The following is a 17,992-nucleotide window of genomic DNA, read 5'->3' as shown; positions in this document are numbered from 1 at the left end:
GCTGGCACGGGGGTCTACAGTCACCAGTGTTCCAGTGAGAGTGGGATGTTCTCCCAAACAGATCAGCATAATTCAGCACTTCTGCACCGCTCCGCTTTGGGAGTTGCAAGTTGCGTGAGAGGCTGTCACGGTGGAATCCCTCTGACCCTCTTGCAGGACCGCCTCAGGAGGCTGCAGAATGTAGTGGGAAGCACCTGGTCTTGGAGTCAACCGGGCCTAGGTTTGAACCCCGGGCTGGCCGCTGACAGGCCGTAATCTTGGGCTGGGCTCTCAGCCCCTGTCAGATGGGCGTAGGAATCTCTGCAGTGTTCTTGTGCAGATGCACGCAGTGTCCACACGGTGGAAAGCACCTGCTGGAGCGTGTGATAAAATCTGGCTTCCTCCTTCCCTCCTCGCCCCTGGGGAGTGCTCCCCGGGATGGCACCCCCTGCGCCTCCTCCCACACACATCATCTTGTTTATTCTGGGGCCCATCCTGTGACACCTCATTGCATTTTAGTGATGAAGAGACGCCAGTTCAACAGCCACTGTGTATTGAGCAGCTACTATGTGCCGGCATCGTCTCAGGTGTACAGGGCATAGCCCTGAGTAGGAAACACATCCTGCACTCATGAAGCTTACGCTCCAGACACTATATAAACCTGATAGAGTGTCAGGCGGTGACGAATGACAGGAGGAGGAACACACGGGATGAGGTGGGTGGCGGCTCTTGGACACAGGCTGGTTAGGGAGCGTCTCTGTTCAGAAGGAAGGTTTGGACAGCTGGAGGAGGTGAGGCCAGAGGATGCGCGTGCGAGGGGGGTGGTGCCACTAGACCCTGGTAAGAGGAGGGGGGATGGTACCAAAAGCTTGGAGATTTTCAGGAGCCCCAGCATCCAAAAGCAGTCTGAGAATATACCTTTGTTGCAGTTCTCACCAGTGCCATTCAGACAGTTTGAGGGCATTCTGTAAGTTCCCAACAACATCTCTGTAATGTAGGATCAGGTCGATTCTACTTCTATTGCACAAAAACCCTGGCTCCCCTGACTCAGGATTCCTCTCTGTTGAGAGCTACCTTTCCACTCATTTAACTGCAGTGTGTTTGGGAGAGTGCACAAAATAAGAAGGGATGTACCTGGAGACCCCTCACCCCTCTGATCCTGCCTAGGCTGTCCACAGTCTACATTCATGACTTATCCTGAATGCACGTCAGAATCATGTGGGCCTTTTTTAAAAAAGGTAATGCTGGCCCCCCACCCTCCAAGTTTCTATCAGGTATGGGGGGAGGCCCAGGTGTCCTCACCTTTTAAAAGCTCTCCAGCTGGTTCCCTTGTGCAGCCAGAGGTGTGACCCCACTGATCTGCAGTGTGGCATGTTAATAGAGTGTGGGAATGGAAAAAAGGGCCGTGACAAGAGGTCATGCTGTACAGTCACGTGTACAGCTTCTTAGCAGTCATTGAAAAGCCTCCTGAGGACACGGTTGCTGTGAAGTTGGGGGATTTGGATGTGAACTTGGGCTTAGTGTGCTGCCTTGTCTTGCTTCAGGTAATTGTGATTCAGGTACGTTTTGACAGCTGAGTGTAAACCTTGACAACAGAATGTGTCTGTTTAATGTCTCCTTTTCTTTCTCCTTTGGTACAAGTGCTTTAATCGATTGTCTGATAAACCCACTTCAAGAGCAGATGGAAGAATGGAAGAAAGTGGCCAACCAGCTGGATAAAGACCATGCAAAAGGTACTGGGCAAGGTGGCTGATGCATATTAGTGTCAGGTGGCATGTTGCCGGCTGCTGCCTGTGCCTCTGCTGGGTTCATTGATGTCACCCTGAGGACCTGCTCTTTCCCCGCTGCTGCTGTGGACATCTCAGTGTTGGAGGATGAGGGGTCAAAAGTGATCCCATTGCAGGACTCAGTGCTGGGTTTTGGGCATGAAGCATCACTCAGTGGGTAGCCTGATCGCGCTCTGTGACATTAATTGTGATCAGCTGAATTAAAAGTGATTTGTAACAGCAGTGTTAAATGCCAGAGACGCACTTAGGGCATTTCAGCACATTGTGAAAACCAAACTTTTAATGATGTAAGCTAACCTTCAACCAGTGGGTCTCAGTACCTCATGTGCCAGGTCTGGGGACAGAATGGTCCAGGCAGACGCCACCCCTGTCAGTCTTCCTGGAGCCGAAGGGTGGGGTGCTGGTGGTACGGAAGGGGCAGGAGACCTTGCTCCATGGATCATACAACCTGCAGTAAGTGTGGTGGAGGGAAAGCGTATGGGCAGATCTGAGGGGATGAAGCCGGAAAGAGTTGACTCATAGGTGCTACCAAGAGCATATAAGGGAGAGCCCTGCTCTGATAGGCTCAGGGCTGGTGGGAGGGAAAGGTCGGGGATGGCTTTGTGGGAGCTGGTCCAGTTGGCGATTAGTTGATGAGGGTAGCAAAGGAGAGAAGTATCAGAGGTGACTGTCATTTCAGATGTTCGTGCCTGGGTGACGGAGATGCCAACAACAGAAATGGAAAAGTCCAGGCTGGGTGTAGGCTGGTGGGGGAAGAGGAAGTGGCCAGTGGGGATGTGAGTCACGTGGGCTGCCCCTCCTCCGTGTCCACAGTGTCTGGCCTTGGTACTAATATGACAGTAAGGCAGCTGGGCCTTTCCCAGTTCTCTTCCATGTGGTCTAGTTTCTCCTGCTGTAGTCTGAGGGGCTCTTTTCTGAATTGTAACATCTGGCTGGCATCTTGCCACGTGGGTTCTTTTTGGAATGAAGCACTGTGGATTTGGGCCTTGGGAAAGTAGATAATATTGAAAATATTTCCTGACACTTAAGCTGAGAAATTGCGAATTTTAAAATTTTTATTAAAATGTTCCTGGGTACCATGTTTCCTCAAAGCTGGTATGAATGAATACTGTAGGGAAAGACCCCAGTGCATTTTGTTGGTTTTCGTGTTCATAGCCCCTTTGCTGTAAAATGTCCTCATGAGATTTTTATCATTTCGTATTCCAATAAAGCTATTTATTGCATGTCATAGTTTATGCGTTTGGTGATGAAAGTAGTGGCTGTTGCTAAAGTGTTTTCTGTTGAGCTAAGTGGTAAAATTATTCAATATTCTGCTTTCTCTTAGAATATAAAAAAGCTCGCCAAGAGATAAAAAAGAAGTCCTCAGATACACTGAAACTGCAGAAGAAAGCAAAAAAAGGTAATTCTGCAAATTCTGCTGTTAATGTGTTACTTGGGGAAAATGAGCACGTGCGTGATTTTTCTTTGAAGTGGAAAGTCTTCAATCAGACTGCCTTACATGTAATGGTCCTGTGAACAGATCGGAGCTAACAGAATCTATCTGAACTGAAGTCCCCACGTGTAGAATATCTATTAATTTGAGACCCTTGCAAAGTTGTACTTGACTCATTTCTTCCCCCCACCTGGTCTCCAAAATTTGACAGCTTCCATGCTTATTGTGCATTGTGATGAGACCTATAAATTTCTTGGAAGCCTTGGAATAATGCATAAAAGCATCTTTGCAAATGTTGTATAGTAATTATTGCAGAAATTATGTCATTTTCTCCTCCATCCTTCACAGCCTATAATCTCTGAAACCCTTTATTAAGTCTCGTGAGAATGTTAGAAAAGGCTGCAGTGGGAGCCGGGAATCATTGCTGTGTAGGGAGATTTTTCATGGTGTTCATGAGGGTGGGAGCTGGATAAGGAGAATGAGACTGCTGGTGCAAGGTGGCCCTCCTCCCCCCCAGCTGATTGTCATTTGCAAACCAGTTAATTATCAGATCCATGACGCAGCTTTGCTCTTCCGGCTTGAACTGGGAGTTTTAAGAGAAAAATCTAGCTCCATCCACTTTGAAAGCATTCGTAACATTTTACTAAGACCTAACAAGATGTAGGGACTCTCTCTCGAACTTGAGCAGGTGACATTCCCTCTAGACTAATTCTTCTTGATACCACGATTTGGAATTTGCTGCATCACAATTGATAAAATGGGTTCCCCCCCCCCCGCCATCAGGATGCTCTGTGGGTGGGTAGTATTGAGCGTTTTTTTGAGACAACTTTTTTAGGTAGATATCCCCAAAACCAAATTTCCTCTTTCCTAAGCAAGCAGTTCTCATGTGGAATTAAAACAAACATCTGGAGAGATGGGATTCTTTGGTAGAAGAGGGGCGAGGACAGGACAGTTTTCAAGCTTTGGCATTTCTGAAAAATGTCCCCCAGTTCTTATAATAACCAGGAGACCATTTCAGGATAAAGACAGCAGGATATTCACCCACGATCAGGTTTTCTGTTAGTATTGGCCCCATTTGTTTCTTTTGGATGTGTTTTCCTGGTCTTGTTGCTTCTGCAGTTTATGTTCTATCTAACTCAGGTGCCTGAGAGCTAGCATTCGACAAGTGGAATAGGGTTTGTGGCCAGTAACATTTTAGTGAGTCTAAAGGTAAATGTAAATAAAACTGCCACCATATCACATTGAATCTGAGGTTCCATAAAAGAACAGGATGGTAAAAATTTGGAGCTGAACTCTACCTAGTTGACAACATGCCAGCTTTGCAATAGGAGAGATTGATGAGTTTGGAGCCAGTGTCCAAGGAAGATCTGTGGCTTGGAAAAGGTTTAGGAATTTGGTGAAAAGGTTGAGGTAAGAAAAAGTAGTGGTTTTCCTTTCTCTCTTCCAGAGTTTTCAGAGGCCTTAAGTTCTTGGCTGCAGTGATAATCCTTTTATCTGAATTCTACATGGAGGCTGAAACAGTCTTCATATGTCACTCAAAGTCACTGGCATTGTCCAATTAGCAGAATTTGGACCTACAGGGGATGCCTGATAGGTTGATTGCAGTGCAACACAAAAGGAAGTTGCTGGTAATTAGACTTGCCCAGCTCTGCTTAGGCTGCCTAGAGAGGATAATGAGCTTCCCATTAAGGCGCTGGTTAGAAAGATTCAGGATACATGGAGGTGCCAGACTGTATAACATGAGGGGATGCTTCTGGTCCTGGGACTCGGGAATAATTGGCTTTTAGTTGTGAGGTTTCTTGGGGGCACTTGGGCCTGAAGGCTGAGACGGTAGAGGCTGTGATCAGGGGTTTCTGAAGCATCCATCTTTCCAGCCCCAGTCGTATATCTGATGGTCTTGGGCACCATATCCTTTCCAGACAAGGTAGCAGTGATGGTGTTCTTATGCCAAGTCAGATCAGTAGCTTAGCATGTTCTGGATGATTTTCTAGATACTCCAGTGAACAACCAGAAAACAGTTTTTGTTTCTTTCCTTCATAAAAAAATTTTTTTCTAAAATATGTAAGTGCCTTTTAAAACTCACATTTGTATATTTCTGGGCTGAATGGAGCTTTCTAGGAGGCACCAGACTTATCATTCTGAGTGAATGTTAATGAAGTGCTCTCCTAGAAGCAAGCAGTATGGCCTGAGAATGGAAACAGTACAAGCTAAGGGCTGGAAGAAATCTGGTTATTTGAGACTCCCAGTTATTTTGGGGTCTGGTTAGCTGCAGTGTCCCTTTTTGCCTAAATGCCTCTCTGTCGGTTTCATCTCCCTCAAGTGCTCAAGTGGTAGCTTCCTAGACTCTTGACTTGTAAAGTGTTGGTAGTTCCTTCTGAGATTTATCCAATGCTTTGGATACATTTTTTTTTTGTCCTGATAGAACTGAATCTGGTTTATACAGCGCAATAATCACTTCCTCTTAAGTATGTTTTCAGAAGGTCATCAAACAGCTTTCTGCCGCTCCTTTTTCCAAAACTGTGATCTTTGATCTAAAAATATCTTCTGACTCTCCTTTTCAAAGTTGAAATGCGTTTATACATTTAAGCATGGTTCTGGCACTTCCCTCTGACCTAGGCAGGCACATATGGGGTGTTATTTTTGTGTGTGACTAATTTACCTTAACTTTCACTCTGCAGCTGTATCACCTTTTGCCACATTCTTTGTTTGACTCTTTTTTACTATACTATAGAAGGGTAATTTGTACTCTAAAGGTATTTAAATATCACTGTCAAAAAACTCTTAATGGTTTTTTGGGTTTGATTAGACTTTATCTTAAAATCATTTTAAAACAACTCGACATGTGCTCCAACTGTGGGTGAATGTACCTATTTTTGTGGAAGGCAGGCTATTGAACACCTACCGGGCGTAAAAACTAGGCAGGGAGTTGGGGGCTGGAGGAATGGTCCCCGCCCTCTGAGAAGTTCCAGGCCGGCGCCCAGGGTCAGTGCATGGGGCAGAGCCTCCTTGTTGAGTGGTCAGGGGGACAAGACAGAGGCAGCCAGGAGGGTGGGGAGGGGGTGTGGGGCTGACCCAGAAGCCCCAGGTTCTGAGTGGCACATCTCTTGAGCCCTCATCGAGCCCTGCTGCTTGACGTCAGCGCATGACCCTTGAGGTCCTAGAGCTGGTTGTAACCCAACTGGGGGAAGTAAGAGAAGATCAGAAGTGGGAAACATTTTATGCTGTTTGTCCACTTCTGCCACCTTACTGTACAGTCGGTAAGCCTTATTTCTCATTTAGTTAACTCCCATATTATTATTAATTTTAATTAAAAAATTAATTATGGTAAAGCCTTCTGTTTCCATCTGTAACTACTAAAAGTTTATCAGAGATTTTGAGGGAGGGAACTGGAACATTTTAATATGTTAACCCTTGAACCTGACGTTGAAATAGTTGTTTTCACCAGAGGCTGCAAAGCTAATATTATAAATCTAATAAACAGACTCCCAGAGTCCCATATTAGCATATTATTTGCTATTATATGAAAATTTTAAGTTCTTTAAATTTTTAAAAATTTTAAAAATTTTCACTTTCACCCCAGCTTGAACTTTCGATCCTGGTTTCCCTAGTTACTTTTCAAGTTACAATAAATTACACTTGAAAGCTCTTGTTAAAGCATCTTAATTGGCTTCTTACAGGAATATAGTCTTCATTTCTCTTTTTAAGAAAAAAACCTTGCTGCATTCTCTAGGGGTGCTGATTACTAACTAGGAAGTCTGTTTAGATGGGAAGGAAAGACTATTAGCAAGTCAAGGAAGGGAACTTGGATTTGCAGCTCTTGGTGGATGTGGGTTTAATCGCCCCAATGTAAAATTCGGTGGCAAGCCACGGACTGTTTTAACACATGAAAGAAAGGTAAGACTGCTGCTCGAATACCAGTTTGACTTTATTATTTTCCTTTTTGTGTCAATTGTGTATCCTGCACTTTCTCACCGCACGCCCCCCCCCTGCCAGTGGACGCTCTGGGTAAGTCTGTCATCCTGAATCTCTGGTGGCTGGTCACGGTGTGGTCCTTACTGTGGGCTTTCCGTGGTTGTCCAGACCTATGCTAGTTGCCCCAGTTTTCCTGCCAGTTCAGAACAATCAATGGTACCTATTTAATCTTCCATAACTTTAAGAAAACTCTGTGTGTGTGTGTGTTTCAATCAATCATTTTCTTTCTTTGAAGTCTGGCCCTTTAATGGGTTAGCTCAACATTCTAAGAGTCTTTGCATCCTCATAATTCAGCATTAGACTCATGGAAAAAAGAAATACAGAGTGACTTAAACCCTCCTTTCCACAGGGAATAAATATAACTATACATACATATCTAGGTGTATATGTGTGTATTTATATCACAAACAAAACGTGGAAAGTTATGCTAAATAACTCCTCAAAAAAATTCCCAAATCGGATTTGGTTGTATTAAGCTTGCCACATATCTTTAACTTTGTCGCCCCAGGACCATATAGTTTTTTCAAAACCAACCATTTATTTTTAAAATATCAAAAGTATTTCTTATTTCAGCAGAGTTTGTGGAATGCTTCATTACAAAGGTATCAGATCTTCAAATTCAGTAATCAAAATGATTCTTCGTGACTGAAAATTGACCCTCATTCTGTGGGTGACAACGCTACTAAAAATCTCAAGTCGCTTTCAGTGTCTTGTGGCTGTCCCTGTGTCTCGGAAAGGTCTGTCTGTGAGCCGTCCGTGTAGTTTATCTTGCTGAGTGTGCCTGAGTGTTCTCTGAGCCTTTGCACTGAGCAGCTCCAAAGAGGTTTTTGTGGCGGATTCTGTCGTCTACGAAGAGCCTGAACCACACAGGTCCCCTCTGACAGGTGGGGCTGGGATGACCAGCTGTCGCGGGGGACACAGCTCTGCCACCCTCCCGTCACGTTGATGTTGGGATAGTGTCCCCCACCTTTTTTTTTTTTTAAAGTTGTTTTATTTTATTTTATTTTATTTTTAATTTTTTTGCGATATACGGGCCTCTCACTGTTGTGGCCTTTCCCGTTGCGGAGCACAGGCTCCGGACGCGCAGGCTTAGCGGCCATGGCTCATGGGCCCAGCCGCTCTGTGGCATGTGGGATCTTCCCGGACCGGGGCACGAACCCATGTCCCCTGCATTGGCAGGCGGACTCTCAACCACTGCGCCAACAGGGTAGCCCATTGTCCCCCACCTTTTAAAGGTGATAATCCTCTCCAGTCCTCAGTGTTGTGGTTCTGAGACAGCTTGAACAGTTTTTAGTGCACCTTTGGGAGGAAGGTAAGACACAGCCATTCTTTTGCTTATCGTGATAAAATTCATATAACATAAAATGCACTGTTTTAACCGTTTTAAAGTGTACATTTCAGTGGCTCTAGTGCATTCTCAATGCTCTGTAACCATCACTACTGTCTAATTTCAGAACATTTTCATCACCCCAGAAAGAAATCCCTTTCCTTTTAAAGCTGTCGTGCCCCATTCTCCCACCCCCAGCCCGTGACAGCTGTTCATCTGCTTTCTGTCTCTATGGATTTGCCTATTCTGGACATTTCTTAAAAAGGGAATCATACAATATGTGGCCTATTTGAGGACACAGAGTTTTACTAGAACGTTTGCTTGAAAGCCTGGCATGAGTCTGGAGTAAATGGGGCATGCTATTTGTTTTAAGTGACGGACAGTAGGATTAGGGCTGAGGAAAGGAACCACGCAGCCTTTTGTGACTTAGATTCTGCTCATCTTAGGGAGAATCTCTGCAGCCCCCTCTAGTTCTCTGTCTTGCAGGGGCCCGTTCACAGGGCTAAGCCACAGTGACATATGATGATAGCAGTGAACTTGGGCGTAGAAACTTCAGAAAGCTGTGTGGCTTGAAGCCCTCATAAATTTTAGTTTACAAGTTTTAAATCATGTTTGAACCTGGAGATCTGTATTTTAACAAAGTTTCATGGTAGTTAAAATGTCCTGGTTTAACAAAAGAAGAAAATAATACGTATATACAGAACTTTCCCTCCGTCAGTTAAAAGTATTTCCCTTGGATCTTGCATAAGCAATGACTGGGGGCCTCCACAGGGGAGAAATTTACAACTCAATAAAGTGTACTGAGCCAGGGATACACTGCTCCCTCCAGGAATCGAGACTCTAGTGGAAGGAAACCAATTATAGTCGTTCCTCGGTATCCGAGGGGCATTGGTTCCAGGACCTGCCTCAGACTATGAGATGCTCAAGTCCTATAGTCCGCCCTCCATATCCACGGTTCCGCATCTGCGAATTCAGCCAAGGATTGTGAACATAGTGCACGATCCATGGTTGGTTGAATCCACAGATGCGGAACCTGTGGATTTGGAAGCCAATTCCATATTTATTGAAAAAGATCCATACATAAGTGGACCCGTGTTATTCAAGGGTCAACTGTAGTTTAATCTGGTGAGCTCAGCACCGTGATGAGTGTAAGCAGAAGGTGTAGCAGCTGGGCAAGGCACAAGGAACCCATGTACGCTTGGTGTGGGTGGGTGATGAGGAAGATGAAGAGGGGTCAGCTGGTGGAGAATAGGACAAGGGCTGCTCAGGGTAGAGGGGACAGTGTGAGCCATCACCACTTAGACGGGAGCACCAGAACCATGGGAAGGGTGACCATGCTGCAGAGGGGGAGTGCGGGTGATACCCCAAGTCAGCTTTTGGGGAGACTGCCAGTTCCACCTTGGGTGGACTGAGAACCACAGTGACACCCTGTGTCAGCCTCAGCTACCTGCCTCCAGATGGTTCTATCACTCGGCCCCATTTCTGATCAGACCCCATACTGGACTCAACTTCTCCACCCATCACCCTTCTTTTCTTCCATGCGGAGAAAGCAAAAAGCCTGTGCAATGCTGAATCCTTTCCACTGGTGCAGTGGTTTCCGTGGCCCCTGGCTGCATCAGGGTGAATGTTTGCATTTCCTCACCCATTTCTTCTGTGCTTACAAAACTGGCAAAAACCACTCCCGGGATGCCCCAGAAACTGCAGTCAACGAGTGGATCACTCTCCCTGCCTCAGTGGTGAAAACTGAGTATGTCTCAGCCACCTCCATCCACTCCCCCTTTGGTTTTTGAAAAGGAGTAGCCCTGGGAGCCCTCTTGCCCAGAGGGAACTCCCACCCAAAAATCTGAAGTCTGGGTTATCGGTTCATGGGTCAGCTGACTTTCTCTCCTGGCACAGTGCGGAGGCTTCTTTGCTCCATTCCCACTGCCGAGTTTGGGAGGTGGAGAAGAAGCAGACTGCTCAGGAGGTGGTGTGGGCTGCACGGAGACCCTCTCAGCGGTTAACCCCGTCTGTCGTGTGTGCCTCCAGGAGTGGTCAGGAATTGTCATGCCCCCAGGACCTCCTGGGCCCCTGGAGTCAGCATGGAGCCAAGGGTGGCCCGCCCTGTATTGCCGGTGATCTAGGTTGCAAGACCCAGCCCTGGAAGAAGGCAGCGACCCCCAGAAATCTCCTCTGGATGTTTTCTCCGACCACCTCCTGGGATGCATGTCAGCTGTCTGCAAAGGGACAACCGAAAATAACAACGGTCCTTTCTGAATGCTGACGTGAGGTGGTGAGAAGAGCTGGTCCATGATTCCAGGTGTCTTCCCCACTTCCTGCTCACCTCCAGTGGGCATCCCTGGGGGGGATGGATCGCCACACCAGTGCGATTGGGAAAAGGGTACTTTGAGCCCAAACCAATGATTGTTCTCTATTGGAGCTAAAGCTGGAAAAGTTCCTTCTGAGGTCAAGGCGGTGACTGCAAATGCAGACGGGTGATCACTTAGACCTCCAGGGGTTGCTTGACCACTTGTATGTAGCCTTGTGGTCTTTCTGGATATTTAGATGCAACTGCACATAACACAGCAGGGAAGATTATCGAGTCACTGCTTCACTCTAGGCTTGGGAAAGGTGTTATAGGAGTGCACACATTTAATTATGCAGGAAATAATTGAATGGGTACAGTTTTACTAAATGGGGCAACCTGTGTGAAATGGACTTTTTAATGAGTCAGTATTAGAGAACCACAGCCTGACATAAGGTTCTGGCCCTAGAAATGCCAGGTGAAGCAGTCAGCAGAGCAAGGAGAGAGAAGGGAGAGGTCAGTGGGTGATGCAGCCGACCCTGCCAGCCTGTGCTAACGGGCCGATGGGGGAAAAGCATAACGAAAAGCAGCCTGACTCCTTCTATCTTAGTACAAGCAGCAGTGGTCAAACTTCACGTTTTAGACCCCGGGTGGCATTCGGAACGCTGTACCTAACTGCAGTTAATAGAGATGTTGGAATCTAACCCAAGAAGTTCCTGAAAGGGACTGTTGCATTTTGAGATGAAAGCTTGTAGTCCTCGGAGGCCAGGGGACTCGTTCGTCATACTTCACACCAGGGAATTCTAGGTAAAAACAGACCAAACAGATCCCCCCGAGGCCCAGAGCTACGAGCTCCCTTCCTTCGCAGAGCTGGTCTCTGGGAAAGCCTTGCCCCGACGCAGCTCATCAAGTGCCTTGCTTGTGACTCTGGCTGCAGACGGCTGATTGCGGGAGCGGAAGCAGATGCCCTGAAACATCCCTGTGCGTGACGTGACTGTTGTCAAGGTGTGGAGCGCCTGGCTTCCCTGTGGCTGCATTTAGAAGCTGGGAAGATGCATTTACAGTGGGGGCGGGGCGGGCAGGGAGAGCCCCCAGCAGGAGCCCAGTGCTTTTCTCGGTGTTAATTTTGCCGGAGGACAAAAAGGACGACGTGCTTGAAATATCGATTCCTTGCGCAACGTGGTTTTGATTTACCCCGAGAACGCTGAGCCGGTGGTGCGGGTGCAGGACTGGATGGTCGGGGTGTAGTCCTGCCTTTCTTGAGTTGCAAGCCATTCAGTTTTCAGGGGGTTTATTGCTTCACTTCCGGCGCCTCTCTTTCATTCATGCATCCCCAGTGACCGCCGCAGAGGAGCCCTGTGAGGCAAGCGCGCATCTTCGCTCATTCAGGAGGTAGATAGAAAGTGCCTCCTCTGGGCTACACCCCCTTGGCAGCCATGGAAGCAGAAGGAGCCTCTGCCCTCAAGCCGTCCCCAGGATGGCGGAGGCCTTTATGTTCTAACGTCAGTTCCCTGACACCAACAGCGTGTCCTGCAAGTCACATCAGTTCAGATACTAACTACCAGCGTTGGCTTAGCTAAGGACTCAGTCCCACAAGACTTCCTCCTCTTCAAGATTCACCAGCCACAAGCGGGGTCCACAGGCTCCCCACCCCTCCGCCCAGCCCATCTCAAGTTTAGGCTCTCACGTGAACCCCCTCAGGTTTGACAATTTGTTATAAGGGCTCACGGAACTCAGGAAGGCACGGTGCTTACAGCTGCTGACTTATTATAAAGGAAACCAGTGAGCGTCCCGGTGAAGAGCTCTGTAGGATGCAGGGTGGGGTGGGGGTGGGCACAGAGCTCCTGTGCCCTCGCCAGGCACGCTGATGGATTCACTGGAGCGCGCCGCTTCGGAGTTTTTGTCGCATTTTATCGTTACGGAGGCACGCTGTCCCCTGCTGCGGTGCCCCGGGTTAGAAGGAGGACTTCAGAGACGCTGCGCGGCTGCCGCGGCACCTGCCACTTCCCGAGCGCTGACCACCTGCTGGCCGTTCTGCTGAATGCTCTAGTGAATGAGTCCATTTGGTTGGTCTTACAACAACCATGTGAACCCGGTACTGTTTTTTTATATTTAACAGATGAGTGAAAACTGAGGCACAGCCTGTTGAAAGAATAACAGAAATTGAGTTTGTTTGAAAATGTTTACGTCAAAAGAAAAAAAAAAAGAAAATGGTTAAGTCCAAAAGCTTCCGATCTTATCTGATCAAATCTCTCTCTCTTTTGATTTCTGGTTGGTTTTGCTTTGGGGAATCGATCAAAAACCGCTGCAGGATATTAAGAGTAGAAGATGATATATGTAGCCATAATAAGGATAGCCACCTTTTGGTGGAAAAAGAGAATTTTTCACTCCAAATTCTAATCTCCAGCATCACCTTGCATGTCTATTTCTGAAACTGTACCCCCATGTTTCAGTATTTATGTCCCGTATTCCATTGACTTCAGATGCCATCAGTTGTAAGATGCACTATTATTTTCTGAATGATGAAAAAAAATGCCGATTACACGATGACATCCCCACTGACTGTAAGACATCTTAATTTGTAAGGTATAAACGTGAAAAAGTGGGCGTCTTCAGATGAAATACGGTATTTGCATGAGTGTGTCAGGGGCAGATGGAAGTCATTTTGTGGGGTTCCAATGGCTTCTCCATACGTCTGTCTGGGGGCAAAGAGGACTTCGGATGTGTTCCTGACGGTGAGCTTGGCCCAGTCTGTCTTGGGTTGGTTCTTGCCCGTTGGAAAGCCCTTTGCCTGCATCTGGCTTGGTTCAGCCACGAGGCTCAGGTATGGGCTGCAGTGCGTGTAGGAAGAGGCTGGGAGGTTCCAGATAACGCTAATCACTTGACTGGCTTTTTGATCAGGCTGTTACTATGTAGAATGTTTAGCCCCTTCCGCCTTGTTCCCAGGATTTATGTTTGCTGTGAGCTTGAAGCTACAAAGAATGTGGGCTTCTGAATGAGAAGGACGGAGGGTTGCATCTGCCTGTGCCCATTCCTCGCTCAGGGACTTGCAAGCCATCCTAGTTCCCTCAGTCTCAGTTTCCCCCTCTGCCAAATGGGGGTGTTAATTCCTGTGTTGAACGTTTATGTGTATGTAGATTAAGGAAAATTAAAATGTAAATGTTGGGAAAATATGGGATCTTGATTTCATTCCAGAAAGCTTTGTGACCTCTATCTACTTTAAAAAAAATCAAATCTTTTCTCCTTTAGGGGTGCTGCTTTGGCCCATGACATGGTGCCCATTAATAGTGCTTTGCCCCAGGAGCATTTTTTGTAAAGAGAATAATCATATGACTTCCCCTGTGCAGGGAGTAAGGGGCTGCTGGCTGTTGTTTAGCGGAATTCTCCAGCATGAATCCAACCAAGACCTGGAAACCAGCAGGGGAAAAAAGAAATTCTCGAGACTGAGTTGACTTAGATTTTCCAGAGAAGGTCACAAGCAATGCTTTGCTCAGGAATTTTGTCTGGAAAGCATGTTTAAGGCACCTCCTCTCTTCTTTTGGCTGATGGACAGCCCTGGAATTTGCTCATTTTCCATTGTTAGGCCATTTAAGGGCATGATGGTTGAGCCAGTGAGCAAACTCAGATCAGGCTATTATATCAGTGCCTCGTTCATTCGCAAATATTTGAGTACCTGCCTTACAAGCAGGTGTGCTGACAGAGAAGATACAGCACTGAGCAAAAATATTTGTGGTTTCTGTCCTCGTGGGGCTTCCTGATCTGTAGGGGAGACTGCCATCAATCAAAGAACTGGAGAAATAAAGATAAAATTAGAATTGGGAGGAGTGTCGTGAAGGGTATGTATAAGGAACTTCTGAGAATCAAGTAAGAGAATTTAGTCTGGTGAAAGAGTTCAAGGAGGGCTTTCGTGGAGAACCGGGCCCTGCAGGATGAACAGGTGCTAGACAGGTGGGGAGGGAGAGTGTAGGTATGGAGCCAGACCCTGAAGAAGCGCCTGGGAAGTGGACAGAGGAGGGGAGGAGGAGAGGCAGAGGGTGGTCTAAGAAGATGACCCATGCATGCCTTGCAGGACAGGCCATGTTAAGGACATTAGACTTTTCTTGAAAGCAGTGGGAGCTACTGAAAAGTGATAAGATTTGCATTTTGAAAGGAATTTGGGGCTGTTCTGGGCGAGCTGGTCTCAGTGCAATCAGGGTGGCCTATTAGGGGCTGATGGAGCTGTCCAGGTGAGAGATCAAGGTGGCACAGTGAGGGTGGCAGTAACAAAGGTGAAATAGGTGACAGAGTCAGGTCCACGTGGGGGCTGGCATGGCCAGGACCTGTACTGAGGTCATCAGCAGGGGCTCTCCTCACATTGCTGATGGGAGGGAAATGAACAGGTTTTTGTATATTAAGTCAGTGCCAATACAACTCTGAATTTGTGGACCTAGAAAGATGACTGTATCTTAAAACCAGTACATCCAACAGAGACATGGAATAATTTCTTTATTAAAAAAATAGTTTTTGGGCCTCCCTGGTGGCGCAGTGGTTGAGAGTCCGCCTGCCGATGCAGGGGATACGGGTTCGTGCCCCGGTCTGGGAAGATCCCACATGCCGCGGAGCGGCTGGGCCCGTGAGCCATGGCCGCTGAGCCTGCGCGTCCGGAGCCTGTGCTCCGCAATGGGAGAGGCCACAACAGGGAGAGGCCCGCATACCGCAAAAAAAAAAAAAATTAAAAAAAAATTTAAAAAAATAGTTTTTTTATAAATGTAATTACATGTTGTGTTAGTGAATTTAAGAAATAAAGATTGTGTTTTTAGGTTATGATATATCCCACATGGAAATGTACTCTCTATAATTATAGCAGTCTTTATAGATTATACTTATTTTATTTTATTTATTTATTTATTTATTTTTGCGGTACGCGGGCATCTCACTGTTGTGGCCTCTCCCGTTGCGGAGCACAGGCTCCGGACGCGCAGGCTCAGTGGCCATGGCTCACGGGCCCAGCCGCTCCGCGGCATGTGGGATCTTCCCGGACCGGGGCACGAACCCGTGTCCCCTGCATCAGCAGGCGGACTCTCAACCACAGCACCACCAGGGAAGCCCTATACTTATTTTAGAATACTACAATTTGGAAGTCCTTTAGTTATAACATAATACACATTGAAAATAACTTGACTAATCATAGAATAATTTAAGTTTATATTTACCAGATTAGATTAGGTAACACTTGGTTCTAGTCACTTTGCTTTCCTATGTCAGTGGGTTTTTTTTTGTTTTTTTTTTTTGTTGCGGTACGCGGGCCTCTCACTGTTGCGGCCTCTCCCGTTGCAGAGCACAGGCTCCGGACGTGCAGGCTCAGTGGCCATGGCTCACGGGCCCAGCCACTCCGCGGCATGTGGGATCTTCCCGGACCGGGACACGAACCCGTGTCCCCTGCATCGGCAGGCGGACTCTCAACCACTGCGCCCCCAGGGAAGCCCTGTCAGTGTATTTTTAAAAGTCAGTGTCATTAATTACAGATAGGTGTGTGCCTTATAACTTGTGAAAGGACGTAAAGATACCTCCCCAATTTCTTATAAGTTGGTACTGAAAGAAATTGCTACCATCATCAGACCTCCCTCCTCTGGAGTTAAGAACACGCTGACTTGGTCTGCAGCCCTCCGTGGTTCCTTAGTTGGAGCATCCTTGTAGAGGCTGAGAGGCTTACAAGGAGGCCTCTGGAGCAGCCGCAACCATGTGGCCTCACCTGCAGGGCCCGGGGTTGGCCAGGCTGTTTGGCAGGTTGCAGAGGCACAGGGAGTTTCATTACCAGAGGGCTTGTATCATGTACACATTTGGTGTATATGGATTCATCTGCGCAAGACAGCATTTTATTTATTTAAAAAAAAATTTTTTTTGGCCGTGCCGCAGGGCTTGCAGGATGTTAGATCCCCGACCAGGGATTGAACCCTGGGCCCTCCACAGTGAAAGCATGGAGCCCTGACCACTGGACCTCCAGGGAATTCCCAGAGTTTCCTCTATTTTAAAATGCTGGGGAATTCCCTGGTGGTCCAGTGGTCAGGGCTCCATGCTTTCACTGCTGAGGGCCTGGGTTCGATCCCTGGTCGGGGAACTAAGATCCCTGACTGCAGTGTGCCGCGTGGCCAAAAAAAAAAAAAATAGAGAAAACTCCCAATCTCATGGGGCTGGAGGTGCACCCACCTGCCCACCCTCCATGAGGCCTGTGTCAAGAGGGAGCCCTTGCTTCCCTGCAAGTCCCCTGAGAGAATGGGAGGACGCTTTGACAAGTGTCTTGTCCACTAAAAACTTGTGAAACTTGTGACTCAGGGGCCAGGTAATGTGTGAGGGTGGCTCTCTGGCATCCTGGCGGAAGTAATGGAAACAGTGACCATGGTAGAGAAACTGGAAGAACTGGTAGAATTATGGGGGGGTGGGGAGGATGGGAGATGGTGACCGATGACTGAGTGGAGGAATGGGTGAGTGGGTCACCTTGAAAGTACAGCGAAACTTCTCAGAGCAAATTCTCACGTAACGTAATTGTTGGATAAAATCGCTCCAGCGTGGAATTAAACACTGTGTATTGCTGTACCCAGCATACGTGTGTGCTCACCTGACTAGTGAGGGCTCCACATACGGGGCACGGACTGTACTTGAATGCCACCTAAGGCAGTTTCGAGGGTGACCTTTGACTGCCCATGATAGTCCCCTATTCTGCTAGCTTAGGACTTAACTCCTGCCAAAAATCCAGTGACTTTTGCTAGTTGGATGTTCCTGACGCCTGACTGCCTCTGTTTCCAAATGAAGCTTTCTCATCTGCTTGTGAGAAAATACAGAATATATTCCTACATACGAGGCAGTTTTCCCTGACCCTCTACTTTTTCAAACCAAATAACACATTGCATTTAGTGTTCTCTACGGCAGCGCTCCCCAGCCTTTTTGGCACCAGGGACCGGTTTCATAAAAGACAATTTTTCCATGGATTGGGTCTGGGGAGGGAGGTTCAGGCGGTGATGCGAGCAATAGGGCGCGATGGGGAGTGACAGGGAGCGGTGGGGTGCGACGGGTAGGGACGGGGAGGGGTGGGGAGTGGTGGGGAGCGAGGGGGAGGGGGAGGGAGCGGTGGGGAGCGACACACGAAGCTTCCCTTGCTTGCCCACCGCTCACCTCCTGCTGTGCAGCCCGGTTCCTAACAGGCCTCGGACAGGCCAGGGGTTGGGGACTCCTGC

The 17,992-nt window shown here is 47.5% G+C and overlaps 1 protein-coding gene across 7 annotated transcripts in view; it reads left to right on the top strand.

Annotated features, from left to right (window-relative positions):
- MTSS1 (MTSS I-BAR domain containing 1) overlaps positions 1-17,992 on the top strand; it is a 165,724-nt gene that overhangs the window by 129,809 nt on the left and 17,923 nt on the right. For all 7 annotated transcript variants that reach the window (XM_060116310.1, XM_060116307.1, XM_060116312.1 and 4 more), the window contains exons 5-6: positions 1,621-1,712; positions 3,091-3,165. In XM_060116310.1, coding sequence (XP_059972293.1) covers positions 1,621-1,712; positions 3,091-3,165 — 167 coding nt within the window. The remainder of the gene's footprint in view (positions 1-1,620; positions 1,713-3,090; positions 3,166-17,992) is intronic.

This window comes from Mesoplodon densirostris, chromosome 13 (genome assembly GCF_025265405.1).
Source record: "Mesoplodon densirostris isolate mMesDen1 chromosome 13, mMesDen1 primary haplotype, whole genome shotgun sequence".
In the NCBI taxonomy this organism is placed as follows: Eukaryota; Metazoa; Chordata; class Mammalia; order Artiodactyla; family Ziphiidae; genus Mesoplodon; species Mesoplodon densirostris.
The sequence above is the reverse complement of the archived record's forward strand: the minus strand, read 5'-3'. Positions and strand labels throughout refer to the sequence as shown.